We start from the raw sequence: 22,287 nt of genomic DNA, 5'->3' as shown, positions 1-22,287 counted from the left end.
AATTCTTTCTTAGGGCACCTTCATGAGCCCACGCCTTCTACAAAATACCTTGAAGCTGTTCTTCCCCAACCCTGTCTGTAGACCTTGATTAATTCAATTGACACCTTGAGTGGGCCATCCACACGGACCCCCCTCCCCAAGTAAATCCCTTTGAAATTCAGAGCAGTTCAAAGAAACAGTTCTGACCTGTTTCAGACTCAGCATTGTGTATTTTTCTTAAAAGTGTAGCTCATTAACCCCTTAAGCACCAGAGGGATTAAAAATACCCAATATCTCATGACATTATCATGACAGCCCTCAATGTATATAGTGAGATCAAGGAAGTTGATGCTATTATGGCTGCTTTGTGATGTGATGGCCAAATTTAGATTGTTATTGTTAATATGGCCCAAAAACAGATATAGATCACTCTGACTCCCTCGCCAGATAAAAATGACATCATCAATGTACCTCCTCCATAGGACTAGGTTTGCTCCAAAGGGGTTACCTGACCATATGTTGGCCTCCTCCCAGTACGCCATAAAAATATTAGCGTAACTTGGAGCAAACCTAGTCACCATTGCCGTCCCGCATTTTTGTAAAAAGAGGGTCCCATCAAACCAAATTATATTGTGTGTCAATATAAAACGTATCCCATCCAATAAAAATTGTTTTTGTTCAGGAGGGATTGAGGAATCCTTATCTAATGCCCTCCTAACTGCCTCATAACCATCGTCATGTTGAATGTTGAATGGAAGTATACAAAGAGGTGACATCACATGTCACCAATGTGAACTCCTCCTGCCACTGTAGTTCAGACAGAATATTTAAAACTTGTAAGGTATCCCTCAGATACGATCTGGCACAGGTGGCATACTTTTGCAAATACAAATCAAGGTACTCTGATGTTCTGAGTGAGAGACCCAATCCCTGAGATAATGGGTCTCCCAGGTGGTTGAGACAATTTTTTTTGTGGATCTTGGGCAAGAATTAAAACACAGTCAAAACAGGTTTATCCCTCATTAGGTACGCAAATTCCTTCTCACCCAAGATCCCTATCTGTTTACCTTCAGTCAACATAATAAGCATCTCCTCCTGATATTGTTTGGATGGATCCCGTTCCAATTTTTCATATGTGACGGAGTCATTTAGAATCCGATGGGATTCGGAGAGGTAGTAGCTGGTATCCATTACCACCACCCCTCCACCCTTGTCTGCTGATTTAATAGTGATACTCCTATTGTCAGTGAGTGTCTTTAATGCCTCACTCTCCTGTTTGCTCAGATTATCATGAAACCTCGTCTTACTGTTGGCTAATTTCTCGAAATCGTCTAAGATAAGTTGGTTAAACATCTCTAGATAGTGTCCTTTGCAGTGACTGGGGTTAAAATTAGATTTGTTCTTCAAATTAAAATGTACAAACCTATCAATTAGTACTCCATCGCCACTAGATGTCATATCAACCTGTGTGGATTGAAATTACCTTTGGCTCCCTACATCTTTATTGAGAAAAAAATCTCTTAACAGTGAGTTGGCGTAAATACATAAAGAGGTCAAAACCACTAGGACCCCGTGAGGGAGTGAAATTGAGGCCCTTAGCTAAAACATTAGTCTGTGCTCCATCTAAAAGATTTTTGCTAATGTTAAAAACACCTTTTAATGCATTGCTCTTTTGCTCTCTATGGGGCCTTCTTCCTCTCTTCCTCTTTTTTTTGCCTTTCAACTCCAATGTGCCCGATACTCCCGGATCGTCCAGGCATGAGAAATAATTCTGCGTCACAATCGGTGACTGGGGTGCCTGCTCTAAAAAAGATACTGCGGCTTTGCTACGTTCGGCACGTTCCCAGATAGGACTCTTACGTGGATGACAATCATTCCAATTGTCTCTATAATCCCTTTTATTCTCATATCTTTCCTTAGGCCTTTCCTTCCTAGATTTTCTGGGGGATCTACCTCGTCTTGGAGAACGTTCCCTCTTATCCCTCCATTCATCCCTTGAGTTCCTATAATCCCTGGGATGGTGATAAGAATCATTACCTCCCTTCCTATGGTGATGATTAAAATACCTATAGTTATCACCCCATCCATAGTCTCTCTCATGATTCGAACTTTCCTGGTGATAGCTCGTACTGGGATAGTTCTCCCTTTCCCACTCTTTATAATACTGTGGGGGATTAGGCCTTCTTACATCTGGGATAGATTTCTTCTCTTTCTCATCTAACTGTCGTACTGGTGGAACAGTCGTGTCCTGACATGGACTACTTCTGACCGCTACAGTATTGGTCGTCGACTTGCTTTCTTTTCCTGGTGTAGATTGACTCCTATCCCTACCTTTAGCTTGATCCCTGGCTGGTGCCGTGTCCCATTTCCTTTGCTTCTCGTCAATATAGTCCTCCTCATCATGTTTACATTTCTTATTTTTAAGGCAGGCAGGGACCTTCGTTGCAAGGCTTGCCACTCTACTATGGGCGTCGACCTGGGAGTTTGTTGTTATGTGAGTGCATTGTTATTTGTATACCCTACCAATAAATATATCGATTTGTTGATGACACGTCTGCCTCACCATCTTGATACCATCACATGCGGGAGCTTTGAAAAGACTGACAGAGTGAAGGTCTTCATTGCAAGCCAGCAAACACGGTTCCACAGCTGTTTGGATTGGGGAAGGATAGACCGATCATCACAGATACCCTTCGCTGTACCTGTACTTACACTTGGCCGTGTAAGTATCGTTTGATATTTATATATTACTAGCTGATATACCCGGCGTTGCCCGGGATGTAAATGCGTAATAGGTAGTATTATTTATAAATCGGAGGGAAGGGGGGGGGGGCGGTGGGAAGGGGGGGGGAGGCGGTGGGAAGGGGGGGGGAGGCGGTGGGAAGGGGGGGGGAGGCGGTGGGAAGGGGGGGGGGAGGCGGTGGGAAGGGGTAGGGAGGCGGTGGGAAGGGGAGGGGGTGGTGGGAAGGGGGAGGCGGTGGGAAGGGGGAGGGGGGAGTCGGTGGGAAGGGGGAGGGGAGGCGGTGGGAAGGGGGGGGAGGCGGTGGGAAGGGGGGGGGAGGCGGTGGGAAGGGGGGGGGAGGCAGGCGGTGGGAAGGGGGGGGAGACGGTGGGAAGGGGGGGGGGAGGTGGTGGGAAGGGGGGGAGGAGGCGGTGGGAAGGGGGGGAGGCGGTGTGAAGGGGGGAGGGGAGGTGAAGGGGGGTGGAGGGGGGGTGGAGGGGAGGTGGAGGGGAGGTGAAGGGGGGATGGGTGGAGGTGAAGGGGGGGTGGAGGGGAGGTGAAGGCCGCTCCCTCACCCGTCCGGCTGCTCCCTCACCCGTCCGGCCGCTCCCTCACCCGTCCGGCCGCTCCCTCACCCGTCCGGCCGCTCCCTCACCCGTCCGGCCGCTCCCTCACCCGTCCGGCAGCTCCCACGTGGATCTGAGGCGGGAGGCAGCTTGTTGTGGCCGCTCCCCCGCTGTGTCCCGGGCGCTCGCTTCCCCGCTGACTGTAGCAGCGCCGGGGGGGGGGGGGTATCGGGGAGACACTGACACTGGGATGGAAGGGGGGGTGGAGGGGAGGTGAAGGGGGGGTGGAGGAGAGGTGAAGGGGGAGGTGAAGGTGGGTTGGAGGGGAGGTGAAGGGGGGGTGGAAGGGAGGGTAAGTGGAGTGAGGGAGGGGAAGGGGGGTGAGGGGTGGGTGAGGGGAGGTGAAGGCCACTCACTCACCCATCCGGCAGGTCCCACGTGGATCTGAGGTGGGAGGCAGCGTGTTGTGGCCGCTCCCCCGCTGTGCCCCGGGCGCTCGCTCCGCTCCCCCGCTGACTGTAGCGGCGCCGGGGGTGGGGGGGGACTGAAAGCGCGGGAAACAGGGAGGCTTCTTGCCGCGAGGGAGGAAGGGGGTCCTTTAGGCCGCCGCCATCTTGGGCACTGCCTGGCCACTGGCTGTTCCCCCGCCGGGGAGGGGGGTGAGTTGGAGCGCCGGGGAGGGGGGGGGCATGTGGGGGAGAGGTGGGAGATATAGAGGAGGAGGGGGGGTCTCGCACGGCCGCTGACACTGGAGGGGAGGGGGGGGCGCTGAAGGGGTAATAATAGTGTGTGTGTGTGTGTCCCGCTGACTGTAGTGGCGCCAGGGGGGGGGGAGACACGGGGAGAGGAGGAGGTGCGCGCGGGTCACGATGTTCGGGGAGGAAGAGGCGGAGCCTCCGGGACCCGCGAGGTAAGAGAGCGGGAGATATGTGTGTGTGTGTGAGACACTTTCTGTGTGTGTGTGTGTGTGTGTGTGTGTGTGTGTGTTTTTTGGCCCGTCACTCCGCCTCAGGCCAATGAGAGTTGTGCGGGGGCGGGCGGCCCAAGGGACCAATGAGAGGTGTGCGGGGGCGGGCGGCCCAAGGGACCAATGAGATTTCCCCTAGGGACACAGGCCATGCAGACAAACATACAGTGCTTTCAGAAATATATAGTAGATTTCCCCTCCTCCCACCATTGTACCTGACCTCATTGTAGGTCAGGTATGTGTATTCTATGTGTATAGAATTCTGATGGTTATTGCTCTTTAACCCTTGCTCCCCTTGTTCTTTATTTTACTGCTCTTGTCTAGGGTTTGGATAATCCTTATTGGCGTTGCAGCAGAAGGGTTTGTTATCCACCCAAGTCTTCCCTCATTATTGTCTAGGGGCACCTTTTCCTGCATTGCTATTTTACACACTTTATTACTTTTTGTGGGATCTGTTTTTGTAGGTTAGCGCCCAGGTTCTTTTGCTTTTACACACTTTAAACAACCAGCACTTCAAATCAAGCACACAAATCAGTCAGTACACGCAAGCTGCTTGGAAAGACTTTGTGGCCATTCCTGTGAGTCGTCCTGCAACTAAACTAGTGACTAATTTTTCGCAATGAGGCTGTTGCTAAACAGGACATTATATATTGGTTACAGAGACAATGTACAGTACTTTACTTTCTGATCTGGAAAAAATAGAGGAAGAGATCTGGGAAGGAGGGTGGGTGTGGACTGGGGGATGGAGGTGTAAAGTTAAACTGTGGGAAAGATATGGCATTGCTCACCACCTCCCAAATTCCCTCTTTATTGGGGGGGACAGAGGGGTCAGTTTCTACAGTGGCCAGCCCAGACTTTGTTTCAAATGTGGGTCCAACAGGCATTTGAGTGCAAGTTGTGACAAGATCAGGTGCAGCCAGTGTGGGGTTCTGGGGCAAAACAGGTCTGTCTGTCCTAATATTGTATTGTGTAATTTGTGTAGGGGACAGGGCCATTCTTTTAGGGAGTGTCCTGAGGCGGTGCATAATAATGCTCCCCAGGACAGTGGGGAAGCCATAGCAGAGGCGAACCAGATAAATGAGTTTGCTGCCATGGAGATATCCTCTGAGCCGGAGGAGGAGCAGGGGCCAGCAGAGGCAGGAGGGGAGCAGGGGCCAGCAGAGGCAGGAGGGGAGCAGGGGCCAGCAGAGGCAGGAGTGGAGCAGGGGCCAGCAGAGGCAGGGGCCAGCAGAGGCAGGAGTGGAGCAGGGGCCAGCAGAGGCAGGAGGGGAGCAGGAGCAAACAGGGCAGGATGGTAGTATGTAACGTCAGCAAAGAAAAAGACCAAAGGCAGGGGCTGCACTGGGCAGTTACAGTCATCAGGGTTACCCACCTCAAATGCCTTTGCTGAATTGACATGGGGGGACGTTATGGATGCAATGGAGGAAGGTGGAATACCGGAAGCCCTGAAACGTGAGGGGGAGGAGGAGGGATTAGCAGATACTGTAAAAAAAGAAAGATGTGTCCGCCCACTGACCCCACACAGCCTATAAGGTTTTGCACTGTGAACGTTAACCCTGTTAGAACCGCAACTTCCCGTGGTATTACTTTTAGGAAATTGAAAAAATGGGATGATATTTATTTTCTACAGGAAATTAGATTGAATTCAGCATCTGGCATCTTTAATTCTAAGAGAGATTGGAGAGAGGGGCCTCCTTTTGGTCTATTGGGCCTGATTCTTATGATGTTGTTGGGTTTTTATTTAAGATTGCACATTTTCAGTGCATAAAATTAGTTGAAATTTCACCAGGTCGGTGTCTATTAATTGATATTGTTATTGACAAAGCACAATATAGGTTAATTAATGTTTATGGACCTCAAAAAGGCGTGTGAGGAAAGAATCTATAAAACGTTGACCACCACTAGAAATGAGTTAAAAAACATCCAAATTGAAAGAGTGGAAAAGGCCCTTAAATGGACAAACCAGAGGTACTACGACAAGGGTAACAAGGCCGATAGACTGCTAGCCTCTAAACTAAGAGGCGTACAAAAAAGATCCCAGATCACGGCGATTAGAGGTGGGTCTGGTGAGGTGCTATACAATGAGAAGAAAATAGCGGACGAATTTACCAAATTCTACTCTAAACTTTACAATTTGAAGACTCAGAAGGGGGCCTCAGAGTCGGCGAGGGCGGAAGCGATCTAAAGCTACCTCGCTGACTGTGATCTCCCCACACTGACAGAGGAAGGGAATTCCCACCTCAATTCCAAAATTACTAAAGAAGAACTGATTTCTGCGGTAAAAGCCTCTAAAATATCCAAAGCACCAGGCCCTGATGGCTTCTCCAATATCTATTACAAAAGGTTTCTCCCAATCTTAAGTACACACCTGCGGAGCCTGTTCAACTCATTCCTGGAAGGGAACCCTATCCCCTCATCAATGGCCCTAGCTAATCTGGCCATTATTCATAAAGAAGGGAAAGATCCGATACAATGCGAGCTACAGACCCATTTCACTTCTAAATAATGATCTGAAACTCTATAGTAAAATCCTGGCGAATAGGCTGAACCCTATTCTGCCAAGATTAATAAACATTGATCAAGTAGGGTTCGTCTTAGGGCGTCAAGCCTCAGACAATACCAGAAAGATTTTCGACATTATTGAACACGTCCACCTTACAAACTCCAAGGCAATGTTATTAAGCCTAGATGCAGAGAAGGCATTTGATAGAATTGATTGGCTATTTCTTACCAAAACGTTAGAGAAATTCGGCTTCAAAGACACATATCTAGAAGGAGTCCAAGCGTTGTACCAGAACCCATCAGCAATTGTAAAATTGCCAGGAGGAAACTCAGAGAGATTCCAAATAAGAAATGGTACAAGACAGGGGTTGCCCCTTGTCCCCCCTCCTCTTTGCTCTCACCATAGAACCTCTGGCGGCTAAAATTCGAAATAACATAAATATCCAGGGTATAACAATTGGAAAAACAAACTACAAAATGTCTCTGTTTCCCGACGATATTATTCTAACGCTAACCAAGCCTCAAACCTCCCTTCCAAACCTCCAAAAGGAACTTGAGGATTTTGGGGGTATATCGGGATATAAAATTAATAGCGATAAATCAGAGGCCCTAAATCTAACAGAGCCAGAAGTGAAACTAATTAAGATGAACTTTGCGTATAAATGGAGCCCCTCATACATCAAATACCTGGGAGTGAATGTATCAAGGGACTACCAGTCACTATATCAGTATAACTACCCAGCTCTCTTTGACAAAATCGAAAAGGATTTGAGCAAATGGGAAGATTATCAGATGTCATGGATCGGAAGGATGATTTCTTTAAAAATGAACATACTCCCAAGATTATTGTATTTTTTTCAAACCCTCCCGGTCCATGTCCCCGGCTCAGAGCTTAAAAACATCCAAAACAGGATGTTTCATTTCATTTGGCAAGGCAAAAGACCCAGAGTAACCCGGTCAGTTCTGTTGTCACCACGGGGGAGAGGGGGCTTGGGGGTCCCGGACATTCAAAAATATTATCAGGCTGCCCAACTAAAGCAAGCGGTACTGTGGAATGCAGACCCGACCAAAAGATGTTGGCTCCAAATAGAAGAAACTACGCTAAAATGCCTTCTCTGCCAGCATGCCTATGGAGTATGGAAAGGGGAGATATGCCACCGCAAAAATTTAAACTAAGAACGGCAAGACACACATGGGAAGTCTAGCTAAAAACCAAACTCAAATATAAACTCGCCTCCACTGGCTCACAACTCACACCAATATTTGATAACCCTAAATTCCCCCCGGGGTGCGCATCAAAACAATTTGATCAATTAAAGTCAAAAGGAATAAAGACACTGATGGACATATTGTGTCTAGGAAGTCTCTTAAGCTACCGGGACTTGAAAGCAAAATATAAGATCCCGGATTTGGATGCGTTTAAGTACCTCCAAATTAGACATTTCGCCCAAAAGATCTCTCCAAACCCGGAATTCCCCTTTCCCATTAGATTCGAGAGACTATGCAAGTCTGATTCAGACCAAAGGGGACTTATCTCCAGGATTTACTCGGAAATGGAAACTGGGGAAGGGCCTCCTAAACATGATTATATGCTTAAATGGGCCGCTGACCTTAATATGACTATCGAGGAGGAGGACTGGGAAGAAATTTGGGAAGCGGCCTCCGGGACATCTATATGCACCACCACAAAGGAAAATATTTATAAGATACTGTTCTATTGGTACCTCACGCCAGTGAGATTAAAACAAATCTACCCTCTGGCATCGGATCTGTGCTGGAGAGGCTGTGGTCAAAGGGGAGACATGGCCCACATTTGGTGGACATGCCCAGAAATTAAGAAATATTGGACTACGGTCCAAAATTTAATAAAAGAGGTCACAGGCCTCGAGTTACCCATTGAGCCACTGACCTACCTACTGGCCAGACCAACTGAGGAAATTGGTCGACCAACTAAGAAATTAATCTCCTTTATCCTCACAGCGGCGAGATGTGAAGTAGCGTCTTCCTGGAAGAAGGTAGCCCCCCCCCCCCGACTAAGGGAATGATAAAAATGAGAATCAATGAAGTGATGCTTATGGAAAAGCTCACAGCCTACCTAAAGCAAAAAACTAAACCATTCGAGAGGGTGTGGGAACCGTGGCTGACACTATAGGAAAGGACCCCCCCCCCCCCCCCGATCAAAACAGGAATCCCCCCATAAATGAGTATTAGCCCTATTAACTGGGACGCAGGTCGCCCAGTGGAGGACACACTCCCACGCCCCCCTCCCATCCCTTTCCCCCTCTATTCCTCCATGTTCTCTCCTATCTTCTCCCTACTTTGGAACTTTACTAAGCTTCCCCCTCTTGGGGAAGTGCTCTTTCTGGGCAAGTTGCCTTGCCCCGCTTCCATAAAACTTGAAAATGGTGTAATGTATTGGGATGTAAATATTGACAATTGCATATATGTAACTGTGTATCTACCCAATAAAAATGTTTGGGGGAAAAAAAAAGTGTGTGAGGAAACTCTTATTTGAAAAATAAAGCCATATTTATTTACAAGGAAAACGGTGCTATTAGCTGGAGATTTCAATTGTGTAACGTAATCAGGATCGTTCAGGGAGAAAAGGAAAAATAACATGATGAAGTTTTTTTTAAAAATCAAATGTGTAGAGATGCAAACCTTAAGGATGGATATACGGTTATGTTTCCAGACAAGCCTGGTTACACCTATATTAGGGGGGAATACAGAAGTCGTTTGGATAGAAGTTATGTAACCAGCGCTGTTGAAATTGGTACAATTGATTTAAAGCCAGCAGCATTTACTGACCTACGCTTGTTAGAGGCCACTATTAATCTTATAGAAGCGAACATATTGGTAGAGGAGTTTGGAAATTAAACTCTAAACTGTTAGAGCCGGAATCCTTAAGGCAGCGATTTGAAACCTTTCTGATAAATAGGAATCCTATGCAGTTTTTGTTTTCAAACTATGCAGAATGGTGGGAAAATGTTAAAGCAGATATAAAAATGTTCTTCAAAAAAGAAGCTAGGGTTGGTATATCAAATGCACAGCAGAAGTATATTGAGTTGAGAAATAAACTGACAAAACTGAATTCAGAACTACTACTGGGGAGAGAAGGTTTGGGAATGGAGATAGCAGAAATAAGGAAGAAAATGCCAGAGGACCAGTATAACAGGTAGAAATCTCTACAGGAGGAGAGCAATTTTGGGAACCAGATTTCCTATACAGTACTCCAGACCCCTTTGAGTCCTGTAAGGGGAGTAGAGAGAGGAAAATAATTCCAGGTCTGTTAAATGAGGAGGGTGTAGTGATGCAGACAAATAGGGAGATATTAGATCTAGTCTCAAGATTCTATGGCGACTTGTATACATCAGAAGTCCCTGCACTGAGTGAGATAGGGCAGTTTCTAAATCAGTTAAGACTTCCAACCCTTGATAAAGAGGAGACAGAGGCCCTTATAAGACCCATCAGTAACTCTGAGCTAGATGATGCCATAGCATCTTTACAATTAAAGAAAACTCCTGAATCAGATGGTCTAACTGCTGAGTTTTATAAATGTTTCAAGAATGTTTTAGCGCCGCTCCTAGCTCAACTTTACAATTCCATTTTAGTTTCCCAAGAACTAGGGAACTCCCAGCAGGAATCCTTATTAGTATTATTATATAAAAAGGGTAGTAAGCATGATTTAAAAAATTGGAGACCCATAGCATTATTAAATGTTGACGACAAGATTTTAGCTAAGATTCTGTTTATTAGGTTAAGTAGCGTATCAGATACGCTGATTAGTGAACGGCAGTGCTGTGAGATGAAAGGGATAAAGATAGTGAATAACCTGTTATTGGTAAGAGAAATCTTTGAGTACAGCAGGACAGGCTCAAAGAAGGGATATGTACTAAGTATAGATCAAAGCAAAGCCTTTGATAGAGTTAATCATACTTTTCTATTTTCTGTCCTAAAAAGGTATGGGATCCCCAATAAATTTATAATGTGGCTCTGTATAATGGAGCATCAGGAATCCCAATAGTGAATGAGTGTCAAGGAGAGCGGTTTAATATAAAATCTGGCGTTGGGCAAGGATGTCCTTTAAGTCCCCTGTTATATGTTTTTGCAATAGATAATTTTTTATGACTTTTGGAAGGCAATATAAACATAAAAGGGTTTTTGTTACCAGTCCCTTCTCAGGAAAAAATCAAATGTCTTGCTTATGCAGATGTTACAATATTTGTAACCATTTCTGAGGAAGTGGAAGAAGTGAGAACTTTAATTGACAAATATGGAATGGTGTCAAATTCAAGGATACTGTAAATCATGAGAAGTGTCTCCAGTTGGATATTGTCTCCTGACCCTGATTTCCAGTTAGCTGGTGGATTTCCTGAACCACAAAATGACATTAAGATTTTGGGCATCACATTTGGGAAAGAGGACATGAGTGAGCAAAACTGCGAGCCGAAACTGGATATCTGTAACTGGAAAATCCAAAGGTGGAAGAGGTGGAAAATGAGCTTTGAAAATAGAGTACGAGTCTTAAAGACCTTTTTATTATCATTTTTTGTTTACGTCAATGTGGTTTTCCCACCAACAGATAGAATAAACAAAGTTTCCGGCCGTTCCTCCTTCTCTTACGGTGCACCCCAAAACTGGAACAACCTAACAGAGACTCTCACATCCACCACCAGTTTAAGTTCTTTCAAATCTAAGGCTGTCTCACATTTTAATCTGGTCTGTAACTGTTACATACGCCCATAACATATATTTTCTTTAACTGTGCATGCAATGTCTTGTATATAATGTATACCCTGTTCATTTATGTAACTGTATTTGCAACCATGTACTATTTGTCTTAACTCTGTGCCCAGGACATACTTGAAAACAAGAGGTAACTCTCAATGTATTACTTCCTGGTAAAATATTTTATAAATAAATAAATAATGTTACAGGTTAGCAGTATGTTCTTTCAGTTATTTTGGCTAATCGCTGTGACGGTATGAGGAAATATGACTGCTGTTTATAAAGGTTAAGTTTGCCATTTACCCCTACCTGTCAGTAATACATTGGTATTGTATTATATGTTATGTATACAGGCAGTCCTCGGTTATCGGCGTTGGATAGCGAAACGTTGTAAAGCGAAACACGTTTTCCCATAGGAACACTGTTTAAATGAAAGGTTCCGTTCCTGAAGGCATTTTTAACACTAAAATACACCAAATATTTTACGCAGGCAATAAGATATGCAGCGCACACATAAATTACATAGTGTATATACTGTATTATTATGTTATATATATATATATATGTAATATATAGTATAATATAATATTATATAACACACACATATATATATATATATATATATACATATATATATATATATATATATATATATATATATATATATATATATATATATATATATATATATATATACACACATAAACAATGTTGTAAGAGCTTTTGATAAGCCATTTTGGTGTTGTAAAAATGAACATAGGTATGCATTGCATAGCGTTGGATAAGCCATTTGTTGTAAAACGAAGCGTTGTAAAACGAGGACTGTCTGTATATGTATGTTTTTGCTTGGTTCCAGCACCTCAGTAATCAGGGGTTAATATGTTTGCAGTAGAATTGTTGCAAATGTTTTGTTGCAATCCTAACCACCAATCAGGGCCGGGCATGTAGGCAGCTCTTGGCCCTGAGTGTTGCAATATTATGGTTTAAGTATATAAAAAGGTGGGGAGGGAGACCCCTAGCAGACACGGAGGGAGACCCCTAGCAGACAGAGCCTGCGAGAATTACAGAGATGTTGCTGTAACAGGGAGAAACTGCAGTGTCCAATCCAGTCCTGGTCTCAGGCCTGAAAACCAGTCCTGTAGGCACTGGGCAAAGAAAGAGAACAGGGGAAATCTCTGCAAGTAGGTCCCTGCGACTAGTTAGGCAGGATATTCCCCAGTTTCCCCAGTTGGGTTTGTGTGATGTTTGGGTCTTTTGTATAGTTGTGGATATGTTTTTCCAATAAATTAATTTTATAAACTCTTGTGTTCTGTCTGGCGTTATTGATCCCTGGTATGGGTCCTGGTCTCCCGTGACACCATGTTCATGCTCTATAACAGTGTAAGGGAGGTCACATAGCATGTGACCAAAATGTGCTTATCTTACCAAATAATATCTTCCAACAAATGAAGTACTGTATATGTGTGGTGTCCTTAAGATGTGATTTAAGATTCTGAACTGGTTTCTGGAGAAAAAAAATCTATGTAAGCTGAAAGGTTTGAAGTAATGGATTGTACCCCCAAAATAATGGTTCTTCCGGAAGGGTTAACAGCATCTTTATGTAATTTGGGTAAATAATAAAAAAAAAAACTGGTAATATGGGCTTCCTAACTAAAATAAATTCAAATTCATCTTTGTTCAAGATGTTTTTCTTCAATCCAATACTCAAGAGGTTCTCCAACTCCAAAAGGAATTAATCCGTGGGATTCTTAATTAATTTTAAGTACGTGTCCGTGTCATTAAGTAACCTCGGAGATTCCTTAATGTAGCTGTCCTTATCAAGGACAAATACAACCCCAACTTTATCCACTGATTTTATCACTATTGAGGTGTCATCTCTGAGGGACTTAATGGCTTTATATTGACCAATATTCAGATTCTGTTTAATAAATGTATTATATTTTTGCAATTGTTCCAGGTTTTTTTGTACCAATTTCTCAAACAAATCTAAACATCCTCCTTTGAGGTAAACTAGGATAGAATGTAGACTTCCTTTTGAACGTGGTGCATGGAGTAGATTTTACTACAGTGGACGTGATACATACACCTTTTGATTCAGTGTGTACTTGTTGTTTAATAAAGTATTTTAAGGGATAGATTCCTAACGAACTTCCCCACATTTATATATGTATCAAATGCTTTGAGTTTATTTGACGGTGCAAAAGCAAGGCCTTTACATAACACCCGCTTTTCTTCAATTGTAAGTATTTTCATGCTCAAATTGAAAACACCCTCATAATTCTGTTCTATGTTGTGCACCTCTTCGTTTTTTGCTTTTCGTCCTCCTCTACCTCCTGGCTGATTGACCTTTCCCTTTTCCCTATTAATGGGTTTAGTATTGGTTGTGTTTGGTTCACATGCTCTCTCCCACCATTTATTTTCCCGCTCATCTCTAAAATAGGAGTGCAGGTTTCTAGTGGTACATACTTATTAGCAGTATGACATTTCAAGAAATTATTTCGATCAGGAGATTGCTCTGTTCTTTTATGTTTAATTTGTTATATATAATATTATATATTGATATTGATCCCTGGTGCTATAGTCCTGGTCTCCCGTGACAATCGCCTTAATCCAATTAAAAGAAACATTGTTTACTTAGGAGTTGAACAAGGGGGTAAAAACATGGTGAATGCGGAATTGTTTTTTGGTTTACATTTTCTATACCAGAATATAGTTCCTGTAGTCGGCAACAAAGACACACTCTTGTGGCCATCAATGCTAAAAACTAGGTTTTGGGCTCTAAGAGACTGGTTCACAGGGGGCCCGGTAGTAATAATAATAATAACTAATATGTATAATCCTCCAGTTTATATGAAGAAAGTTGTTAAACAAATAAGAAGTTGGAATTTAACTGCGAAAGAACTAATGGACACTCCCAGGAAAGTGTTATATAAAACAGTCCTAGGTAGGGCCTTCTTAGCGCCAGTTGGGTTTTTCCATTGTCCGTCAGTCAGAGCTCAGGAGGCAAGAGGGATTTTCAGGGAGAAGCGAATCCCTTGGAAAACGAGAGATGTTTTGTGGTTGACAAGTCATGGGAAGAACTATGTCATGACAAATGGGAAGCACCAGAAGGAAGCGAACAAGGACTGTCCCAGGGAGATGTGTGTTGGCCAATGGGAGACCGTAGAGCATCTTATAAAGGATTGTAGCTTCTCACAGGCAGTTTGGGGAAAAGCCGCACACAGACTAGGAATAAAACATTTGCATTCACAGACATATGCAGAGATAGTGTTTGGGTTTGCTTCTAAATATCTGGGCATTAACATCAGCACCCTGAGAGTGATCAATGCCACCATTTTGTACCACCTTTGGACATCCGGGCTTTAGTGTCAGTAAGAAGGAAAGAACTTTCTGAGGAGGAAACGCTACAAATGATGGTGGCTCAGATCAGAGGGCAGAAACAGATGGGAAAAGGTAGAATAGAACAGAAACAGTGGGAAAAACTGTGGGAAAATGTATATATTTGAAACAATTGTATTGAATTTGTGTTTTTCTTCCCCTCCCGATGTAAGTATGTAATATTTTGACAGTGTGTTTTTGTATTGTATATATGTTGCATGTATTTCAATAAATAAAATTGCTGAGAGAGATGGTGCAGTGACAGAGCTGTGTGTGGGAGAGGAGTCTGGGACTGATCATGGTTGCAGCCTCAGGTGGAGTGAAAGGAGTAAGGCTGCTGAGAAATGCAGCTAAAGGAAAGAAAAGTGTGTCTACAGACACAGAGATGAAAATGAAGGCAGTGTTAAGTAAAATAAAGCAAAAGAAAAAGTCAGCAGGGAGCAGAGCCAGGAAACTGGAAGAGGTCATGAGAAGTGAGCCAGATGAGGCACCTAAGAGCCCAATGCCCAGGCACAGGGGCGGAGCAGCTCTCTGGAGAGAGGCCCAGAGATCTACCTGAGAGAGGAGAGAAAAGATGACACGGTATGTAACCCCCGCAGTGTCCGCAGGATCCAATACTACTCCCCAGGGAGCAGCAGCTGCAGTACAGAGTGGGTCTCCCAAACACAGACCCCTGAGACCAGCAGAGCAGAAAGGGAGTCTGAGCAAGCAGAGAAGCAAGAAACAGCAGCTCACACCCCTGAGCAGGTACAGACAGTGTGTGTGTAATTTTGTGAGTCCTCACTAACAGAGAGCAGCCAGAGTGCAGCAAACCCTGCAGAGCTGGCACTATCAGAGGGCAGCCAGAGTGCTGCAAACACAGCAGATGTGGCACTGTCAGAGAGCAGCCTGAGTGATGAATACTTTGAATCTGCACAAGAGCCAGCAAGCAGCACCAAGGATGCACAGTCTGCGCAGTGCGGGGGAGGGAGTAATAAGAGGAGCTCCAGCTGTTACCTGTGCAGCCTCAGGAGAAAACACTATAGCTGCAGTGGAGGAGAGAGACCACAACCAGCCACAGACGGTGCAGCATAGAGGCCACAACCAGCTACAGACGGTGCAGCACAGAGGAGCATACCAGAGGAAGCTGGAGAGAGACCGTGTCACGGTGGACACAAACTTATCAACGCTTTTTATATTTTGGGATTCTCGATTGAACGCAACAAGGAGGCAAATTAAATTGTGATTTATTTCCTTGCTAGACAAACACACGACAACATCAGAATACACTTAATACAACACTTACTGGGATGGAGAAACAAAATAAATTGTCCTTTGCAAGAAAGTGTAAGAAATGCAGTCTCTGTTTAAAGTCCACTTGGCTAGATCGCAAGTTGCCGATCTAATAATTTTGCCAAATCAAAGCATTTCGTTGAAGTTCGTAGGAATTCGTTCGGGAGTCACCACGGCTAACGTATTCCGAAGTTTGGGGTAAATTCTAGGTTGCGATGTTATGAGCCCCTTGCGTCTTGGAACTGCTACCGCTGTACTTGAACGAAATCCTGCGTAGAGCGTAGTCACATCACAAATCGTATCTGGATCATACTGGGGATAGTTTGGCGGGCGCAGTTATAGGATTCACCAGTCTATCCTTAACAATGGACACCCAATCCCCGGGCTCACAGAAAAAACTGTTCCTGCCTGTACATTTTAAATTCACAGTATTACACACCTTATTAAAACATCATGTTCTAGGTGTACCACAACTGTAATTTTTACATGTATGTTTGTGTTTTATTTGTTTATACTTGCCAACCAAAAACCAGGGTGTTGGGTGCCTCCGTTCGCGAGTTAGCCTGCTTCATTGAAACGGCTTTCTTGTGGGAACTCAAGTTCACCCAGTTTCCACGTCAATTGACCTACTTCCCAACGGCCATTGACTGACTGACTTTCAAGTTCTGCAGGCTAACGAAGTACGGATACATTGTATCGATCAAAGCACTTCAAGTCTAACCGCAAGCCACTTACTCAATTGACTTGCGGTTACGGAGTCAAGAGCTTGAAATGGATACCCATATGATATAGCAGACCTCCCATACACAGCGCTTGCTTGGGCGCTCACAATGCCATCTTGTGCCTAAAAAGAATATAGCACACATTGCATTTACTTCTATTACAGCAGGCAGGGAATAGCCTGCAAATGGGCGTTAAGAAGACGAGGACAGGGCAAATACAGCAGTGCAGTGCAAATTCTTTTAACCCCTTAATTCCCAATGCTAGTTGGGGTTAATCAGGCGGGTATAATACCTTTTATTTAGGCCTGACTAACCCTCTCCTCTCCACAGACCAAAGAGAGCAGAAGGCAGGCAGAGCACGGGGTCTGCATGGAGAGGTGCCGGTCCAGGGTCCAGCAGTTACCCCCAGTTTCCAAGCCCCACAGCCAAACGGATAAATGTGGTGAGACTACGATGTAACGGTACTGGGGAAATCCTTGAAATCTATGGGGTTTCAGGCCTGAGACATTTTTGCCTTTATACACACCCCAGGTAGCAGGGAGTATAATATAAGCTTTAAAAGGGGTGATCTGTTGAAAGCTTTTTGGCATAGATTTGAGAACTTGAAACTCACAGACCTGTGGAAAGACTTTGTGGCCATTCCCGTGAGTCGTCTAGCAACTAAAATAGTGACTTATTTTTCGCAATGAGGCTGTTGCTAAGCAGGACATTATATATTGGTTACAGCGACAATGTACTTTACTTTCTGACTTGGAAAAAATAGAGGCGGAGATCTGGGATGAAGGGTGGGTGTGGACGGGGGGCTGAAGTTGCAAAGTCAAACTGCGGGAAAAATATGGTATTGCTCACCATCTCCCAAATTCCCTCTTTATTGGGGGGGGACAGAGGGGTCTGTTTCTACAGTGGCCAGCCCACACTTTGTTTCAAATGTGGATCCAACAGACATTTAAGTGCAAGCTATGACAAAATTAGGTGCAGTCAGTGTGGGGTTCTGCGGCATAACCGTTCTGTCTGTCCTAATGTTTTACTTTATAATTTGTGCGGGGGACAGGGTCATTCGTTTAGGGAATGTCCTGATGCAGCGCATAATAATTGCCCCGAAGACATTGAGACAGCCCTAGCAGAGGAGACCCCTGTAGTGGAGGACACCCATGTATTTTTTCAGCCCTCTTCTTTGTTGCCAGATACGGGGATAGATGCATATGGGAATAGATCTCCAGAGACATGTAAGGCCCCAGGTAATAAAGAGAGTACTGGGCTATAGATATCCTCTGAGCAGATGGTGGAGCAGTAAGGTTAGGGGCAAAAGCCACTCTGTGGATATATCAGGGACTTCCACTTCTAATGCCTTTCATGTACTGACCTGAGGGGATATTATGGAAGAGGGAGAAGCATCAGAAGCCCCCAAAAGTGAGGGAGAGGAGGAAATAGCGGATACTGTAAGGAAAAAAGATGTATCTGCCCACGGACCCCAAGCAGCCTTTTCAAGTGACACTGTGAATAGTAACAGTATTAGGTCTAACTTTCCCTGTGGTATTGCAGAGTGGGACTATGAATATTTGATATTTTGGATTTGTGTATTTTTTCTGTGTAGTATGTAATATTTGATGTTTTTTTTGTATTGTATATGTTGCATGTATTTCAACAAATAAAATTGATGAGAGAGCTGTGCTGAAGCAGTGACATCTGGTTACAGAGGACCTACAGGAGTTTCTCTGAGCTACCGTGGGGCAGAATCCCAGCGCGAAGGAAGGACAATAGACTGTGCAGAAGCAGTGACGTCTGCGCCAACACCTGTACTTACAGATAACCCAAACCCTTATTTGCTGTATTCAGAGACTTTATATGCTCAGCAATAATAATATCTGTTTGGGGTGGAATGAGCTTAGCTATCCATCCGGGTTAGTAAGGGTTGAAGCTGAATGTGTAGTTGGATCCCTGAAAGGGATAGGATTTTATTATTTGGTTTTCTTAAAGGGACGGTGGGCCCGTTGTTTGATTTAATCCCTGTAAATAAACCCCTGCTTAGAAAATAGTGTTTCCGACCTTAACTTGGGACAAAGGAGACTGCAACATAGTGTGGGCATCATAATATATAATTGTGTTTAATAAAATGCAATGTTTGTACTGCTGCGGCACAGTTTATTCGAGCATTTGCCCGTTCTGTGCCGCAGCAGTAGCCTGGCGCGCGCCCGAGTGTGACGGGCGCGCGCCGAAGCAGCGGAAGAGCGCCCTCCGATCGGGGCGCTCTCCCTACCGCTGCCGGGTCCGCCGGGTCCCCCGGAACCCCCTGCCGCTGTCCCGCGATCGCGGGACACCAGGGCTCCCTCGGGGAGCCCCTGGACACGCGTGCAGGGGGCGCACGCTCCCGATGACGCGTGACCGCGCGTCTATGACGCGTGACCGCGCGTCTATGACGCGCGGCACGCCGAGGGGCGGCCACTAGCAAGCCGGGAGATTTCCCGGCTTGCGGTACCGACCACACTTCAATAAAGTGTGTCGGTAGTGTATGGGGAGAATCCGTAACACAAGTACAGACTCATTGTCCCCACCACCATTGTATATGTACTATATATGTTAAAATACAATAATTGTGCATTTGGTTCCTGATTTAACAATGGAGATTTAGCAGAAAGTTGGGTCATCCTATAACTATTAGAGATCTGGTACATGGTGCGGTAACGGGAACACCCGGTGACTGATATGTGAGCTTCTAATGAGACACGTATTCTATTCATTGTACAAACATTTTTTAATTATACCTTCACAACTACGATATTAAGTCGATAGTTTATCAAAGATTTTGTAAAGATTTCTGCCACTTTAATTGGTGTTTTGCAGCTAGTGAGATTTTCTTTTAAATCGTTAAATATTATGATCCACTTTAAATGTATGACCCACTACATCTACTCTCCCTTCCCTAATGCTGCACATGTTGTGCTAAACCCTTCATTTTTACAATGTACATCTACAGTTTACTTTCATCCGGTACTTTTTTTGATATGCCAACTTACCTCTGCTGCATGACCTTTTGTAAGACAGTTTGTGTAACAGTGACTTTTTTGTCTCGTCTAGTACAAAGACAAGCACCAATAATCCACCCATGCCAACACTGCAAGGTTGCTTTTAGCAGTCAGGATTACCTCCTCAAACATCTGAAGTTCAAACACCCAAAGGAGTATATGGAAAAGATAAGGACAGAACAATCTTGCAACATTCCAACAAATATGACAGAAAATGCATCTTTCAACCAGTCAAGGCAATTAATAAACAATGTAACTGCTTCTCATTCCAAAAGATATATATTAGCAGCTGCCACCGGAAAAGATCTTGGAGAAAGTGGGAAGAGTCTGACTTGGTTTTCAGATCAGAACGCACAGAAGAGAACACAGACCGGGGAGAGACCGCATGTATGTGGGGAATGTGGGAAGGGATTTAGTGTGTTATCCAGTCTGAACACACACATGAGAACACACACTGGGGAGAGACCGCATGTATGTGGGGAATGTGGGAAGGGATTTAGTGTGTTATCCAGTCTGAACACACACATGAGAACACACACTGGGGAGAGACCGCATGTATGTAGGGAATGTGGGAAGGGATTTAGTCACTTAACCACCCTGAACACACACATGAGGACACACACAGGGGAGAAACCGCATTTATGTGGGGAATGTGGGAAGGGATTTATTGACTTTTCCACTCTGAAAACACACAAGAGAACACACACAGGGGAGAAACCACATGTATGTGGGGAATGTGGGAAGGGATTTAGTAATGTATTCAGCCTGAACACACACAAGAGGAGACACACAGGGGAGAGACCGCATGTATGTGGGGAATGTGGGAAGGGATTTAGTGACGGTTCCACTCTGAAAACACACAAGAGAACACACACAGGGGAGAAACCACATATATGTGGGGAATGTGGGAAGGGATTTAGTGTGTTATCCAGTCTGAACACACACATGAGAACACACACTGGGGAGAGACCGCATGTATGTGGGGAATGTGGGAAGGGATTTAGTCACTTATCCAGGCTGAACACACACAAGATGACACACACAGGGGAGAGACCGCATGTATGTGGGGAATGTGGGAAGGGATTTAGTATTTTATCCAGCCTGAACACACACAAGATGACACACACAGGGGAGAGACCGCATGTATGTGGGGAATGTGGGAAGGGATTTAGTATTTTATCCAGCCTGAACTCACACAAGAGAACACACACAGGGGAGAGAACACATGTATGTGGGGAATGTGGGAAGGGATTTAGTGTGTTATCCAGTCTGAACACACACATGAGAACACACACTGGGGAGAGACCGCATGTATGTGGGGAATGTGGGAAGGGATTTAGTCACTTATCCAGGCTGAACACACACAAGATGACACACACAGGGGAGAGACCGCATGTATGTGGGGAATGTGGGAAGGGATTTAGTATTTTATCCAGCCTGAACACACACAAGATGACACACACATGGGGAGAGACCGCATGTATGTGGGGAATGTGGGAAGGGATTTAGTATTTTATCCAGCTTGAACTCACACAAGAGAACACACACAGGGGAGAGAACACATGTATGTGGGGAATGTGGGAAGGGATTTAGTATTTTATCCAGCCTGAACTCACACAAGAGAACACACACAGGGGAGAGAACACATGTATGTGGGGAATGTGGGAAGGGATTTAGTGTGTTATCCAGTCTGAACACACACATGAGAACACACACTGGGGAGAGACCGCATGTATGTGGGGAATGTGGGAAGGGATTTAGTCACTTATCCAGGCTGAACACACACAAGAGGAGACACACAGGGGAGAGACCGCATGTATGTGGGGAATGTGGGAAGGGATTTAGTGACTGTTCCACTCTGAAAACACACAAGAGAACACACACAGGGGAGAAACCACATATATGTGGGGAATGTGGGAAGGGATTTAGTGTGTTATCCAGTCTGAACACACACATGAGAACACACACTGGGGAGAGACCGCATGTATGTGGGGAATGTGAGAAGGGATTTAGTCACTTATCCAGGCTGAACACACACAAGATGACACACACAGGGGAGAGACCGCATGTATGTGGGGAATGTGGGAAGGGATTTAGTATTTTATCCAGCCTGAACACACACAAGATGACACACACAGGGGAGACACCGCATGTATGTGGGGAATGTGGGAAGGGATTTAGTATTTTATCCAGCCTGAACACACACAAGAGAACACACACAGGGGAGAGAACACATGTATGTGGGGAATGTGGGAAGGGATTTAGTATTTTATCCAGCCTGAACTCACACAAGAGAACACACACAGGGGAGAGAACACATGTATGTGGGGAATGTGCGAAGGGATTTAGTGTGTTATCCAGTCTGAACACACACATGACAACACACACTGGGGAGAGACCGCATGTATGTGGGGAATGTGGGAAGGGG

The 22,287-nt window shown here is 44.8% G+C and overlaps 1 protein-coding gene across 3 annotated transcripts in view; it reads left to right on the top strand.

Annotated features, from left to right (window-relative positions):
- Positions 1-21,381, top strand: part of LOC142466746 (uncharacterized) — a 73,750-nt gene extending 52,369 nt beyond the window's left edge. The window contains exons 3-4 of one of the 3 annotated variants that reach the window (XM_075572107.1): positions 17,167-17,278; positions 19,912-21,381. In XM_075572107.1, coding sequence (XP_075428222.1) covers positions 17,167-17,278; positions 19,912-21,368 — 1,569 coding nt within the window. In that variant the 3' untranslated portion in view covers positions 21,369-21,381. Of the gene's footprint in view, positions 1-17,166; positions 18,633-19,911 lie in introns of all 3 variants that reach the window. The other 2 variants (XM_075572108.1, XM_075572109.1) reach the window with 2 other exon arrangements.
- Positions 21,382-22,287: the final 906 nt, after the last annotated feature.

The sequence above is a fragment of the Ascaphus truei genome, chromosome 15 (genome assembly GCF_040206685.1).
Source record: "Ascaphus truei isolate aAscTru1 chromosome 15, aAscTru1.hap1, whole genome shotgun sequence".
NCBI classification, from domain to species: Eukaryota; Metazoa; Chordata; class Amphibia; order Anura; family Ascaphidae; genus Ascaphus; species Ascaphus truei.
Note: the sequence above shows the minus strand (reverse complement) of the source record. Positions and strands in the feature narration are given on the sequence as shown.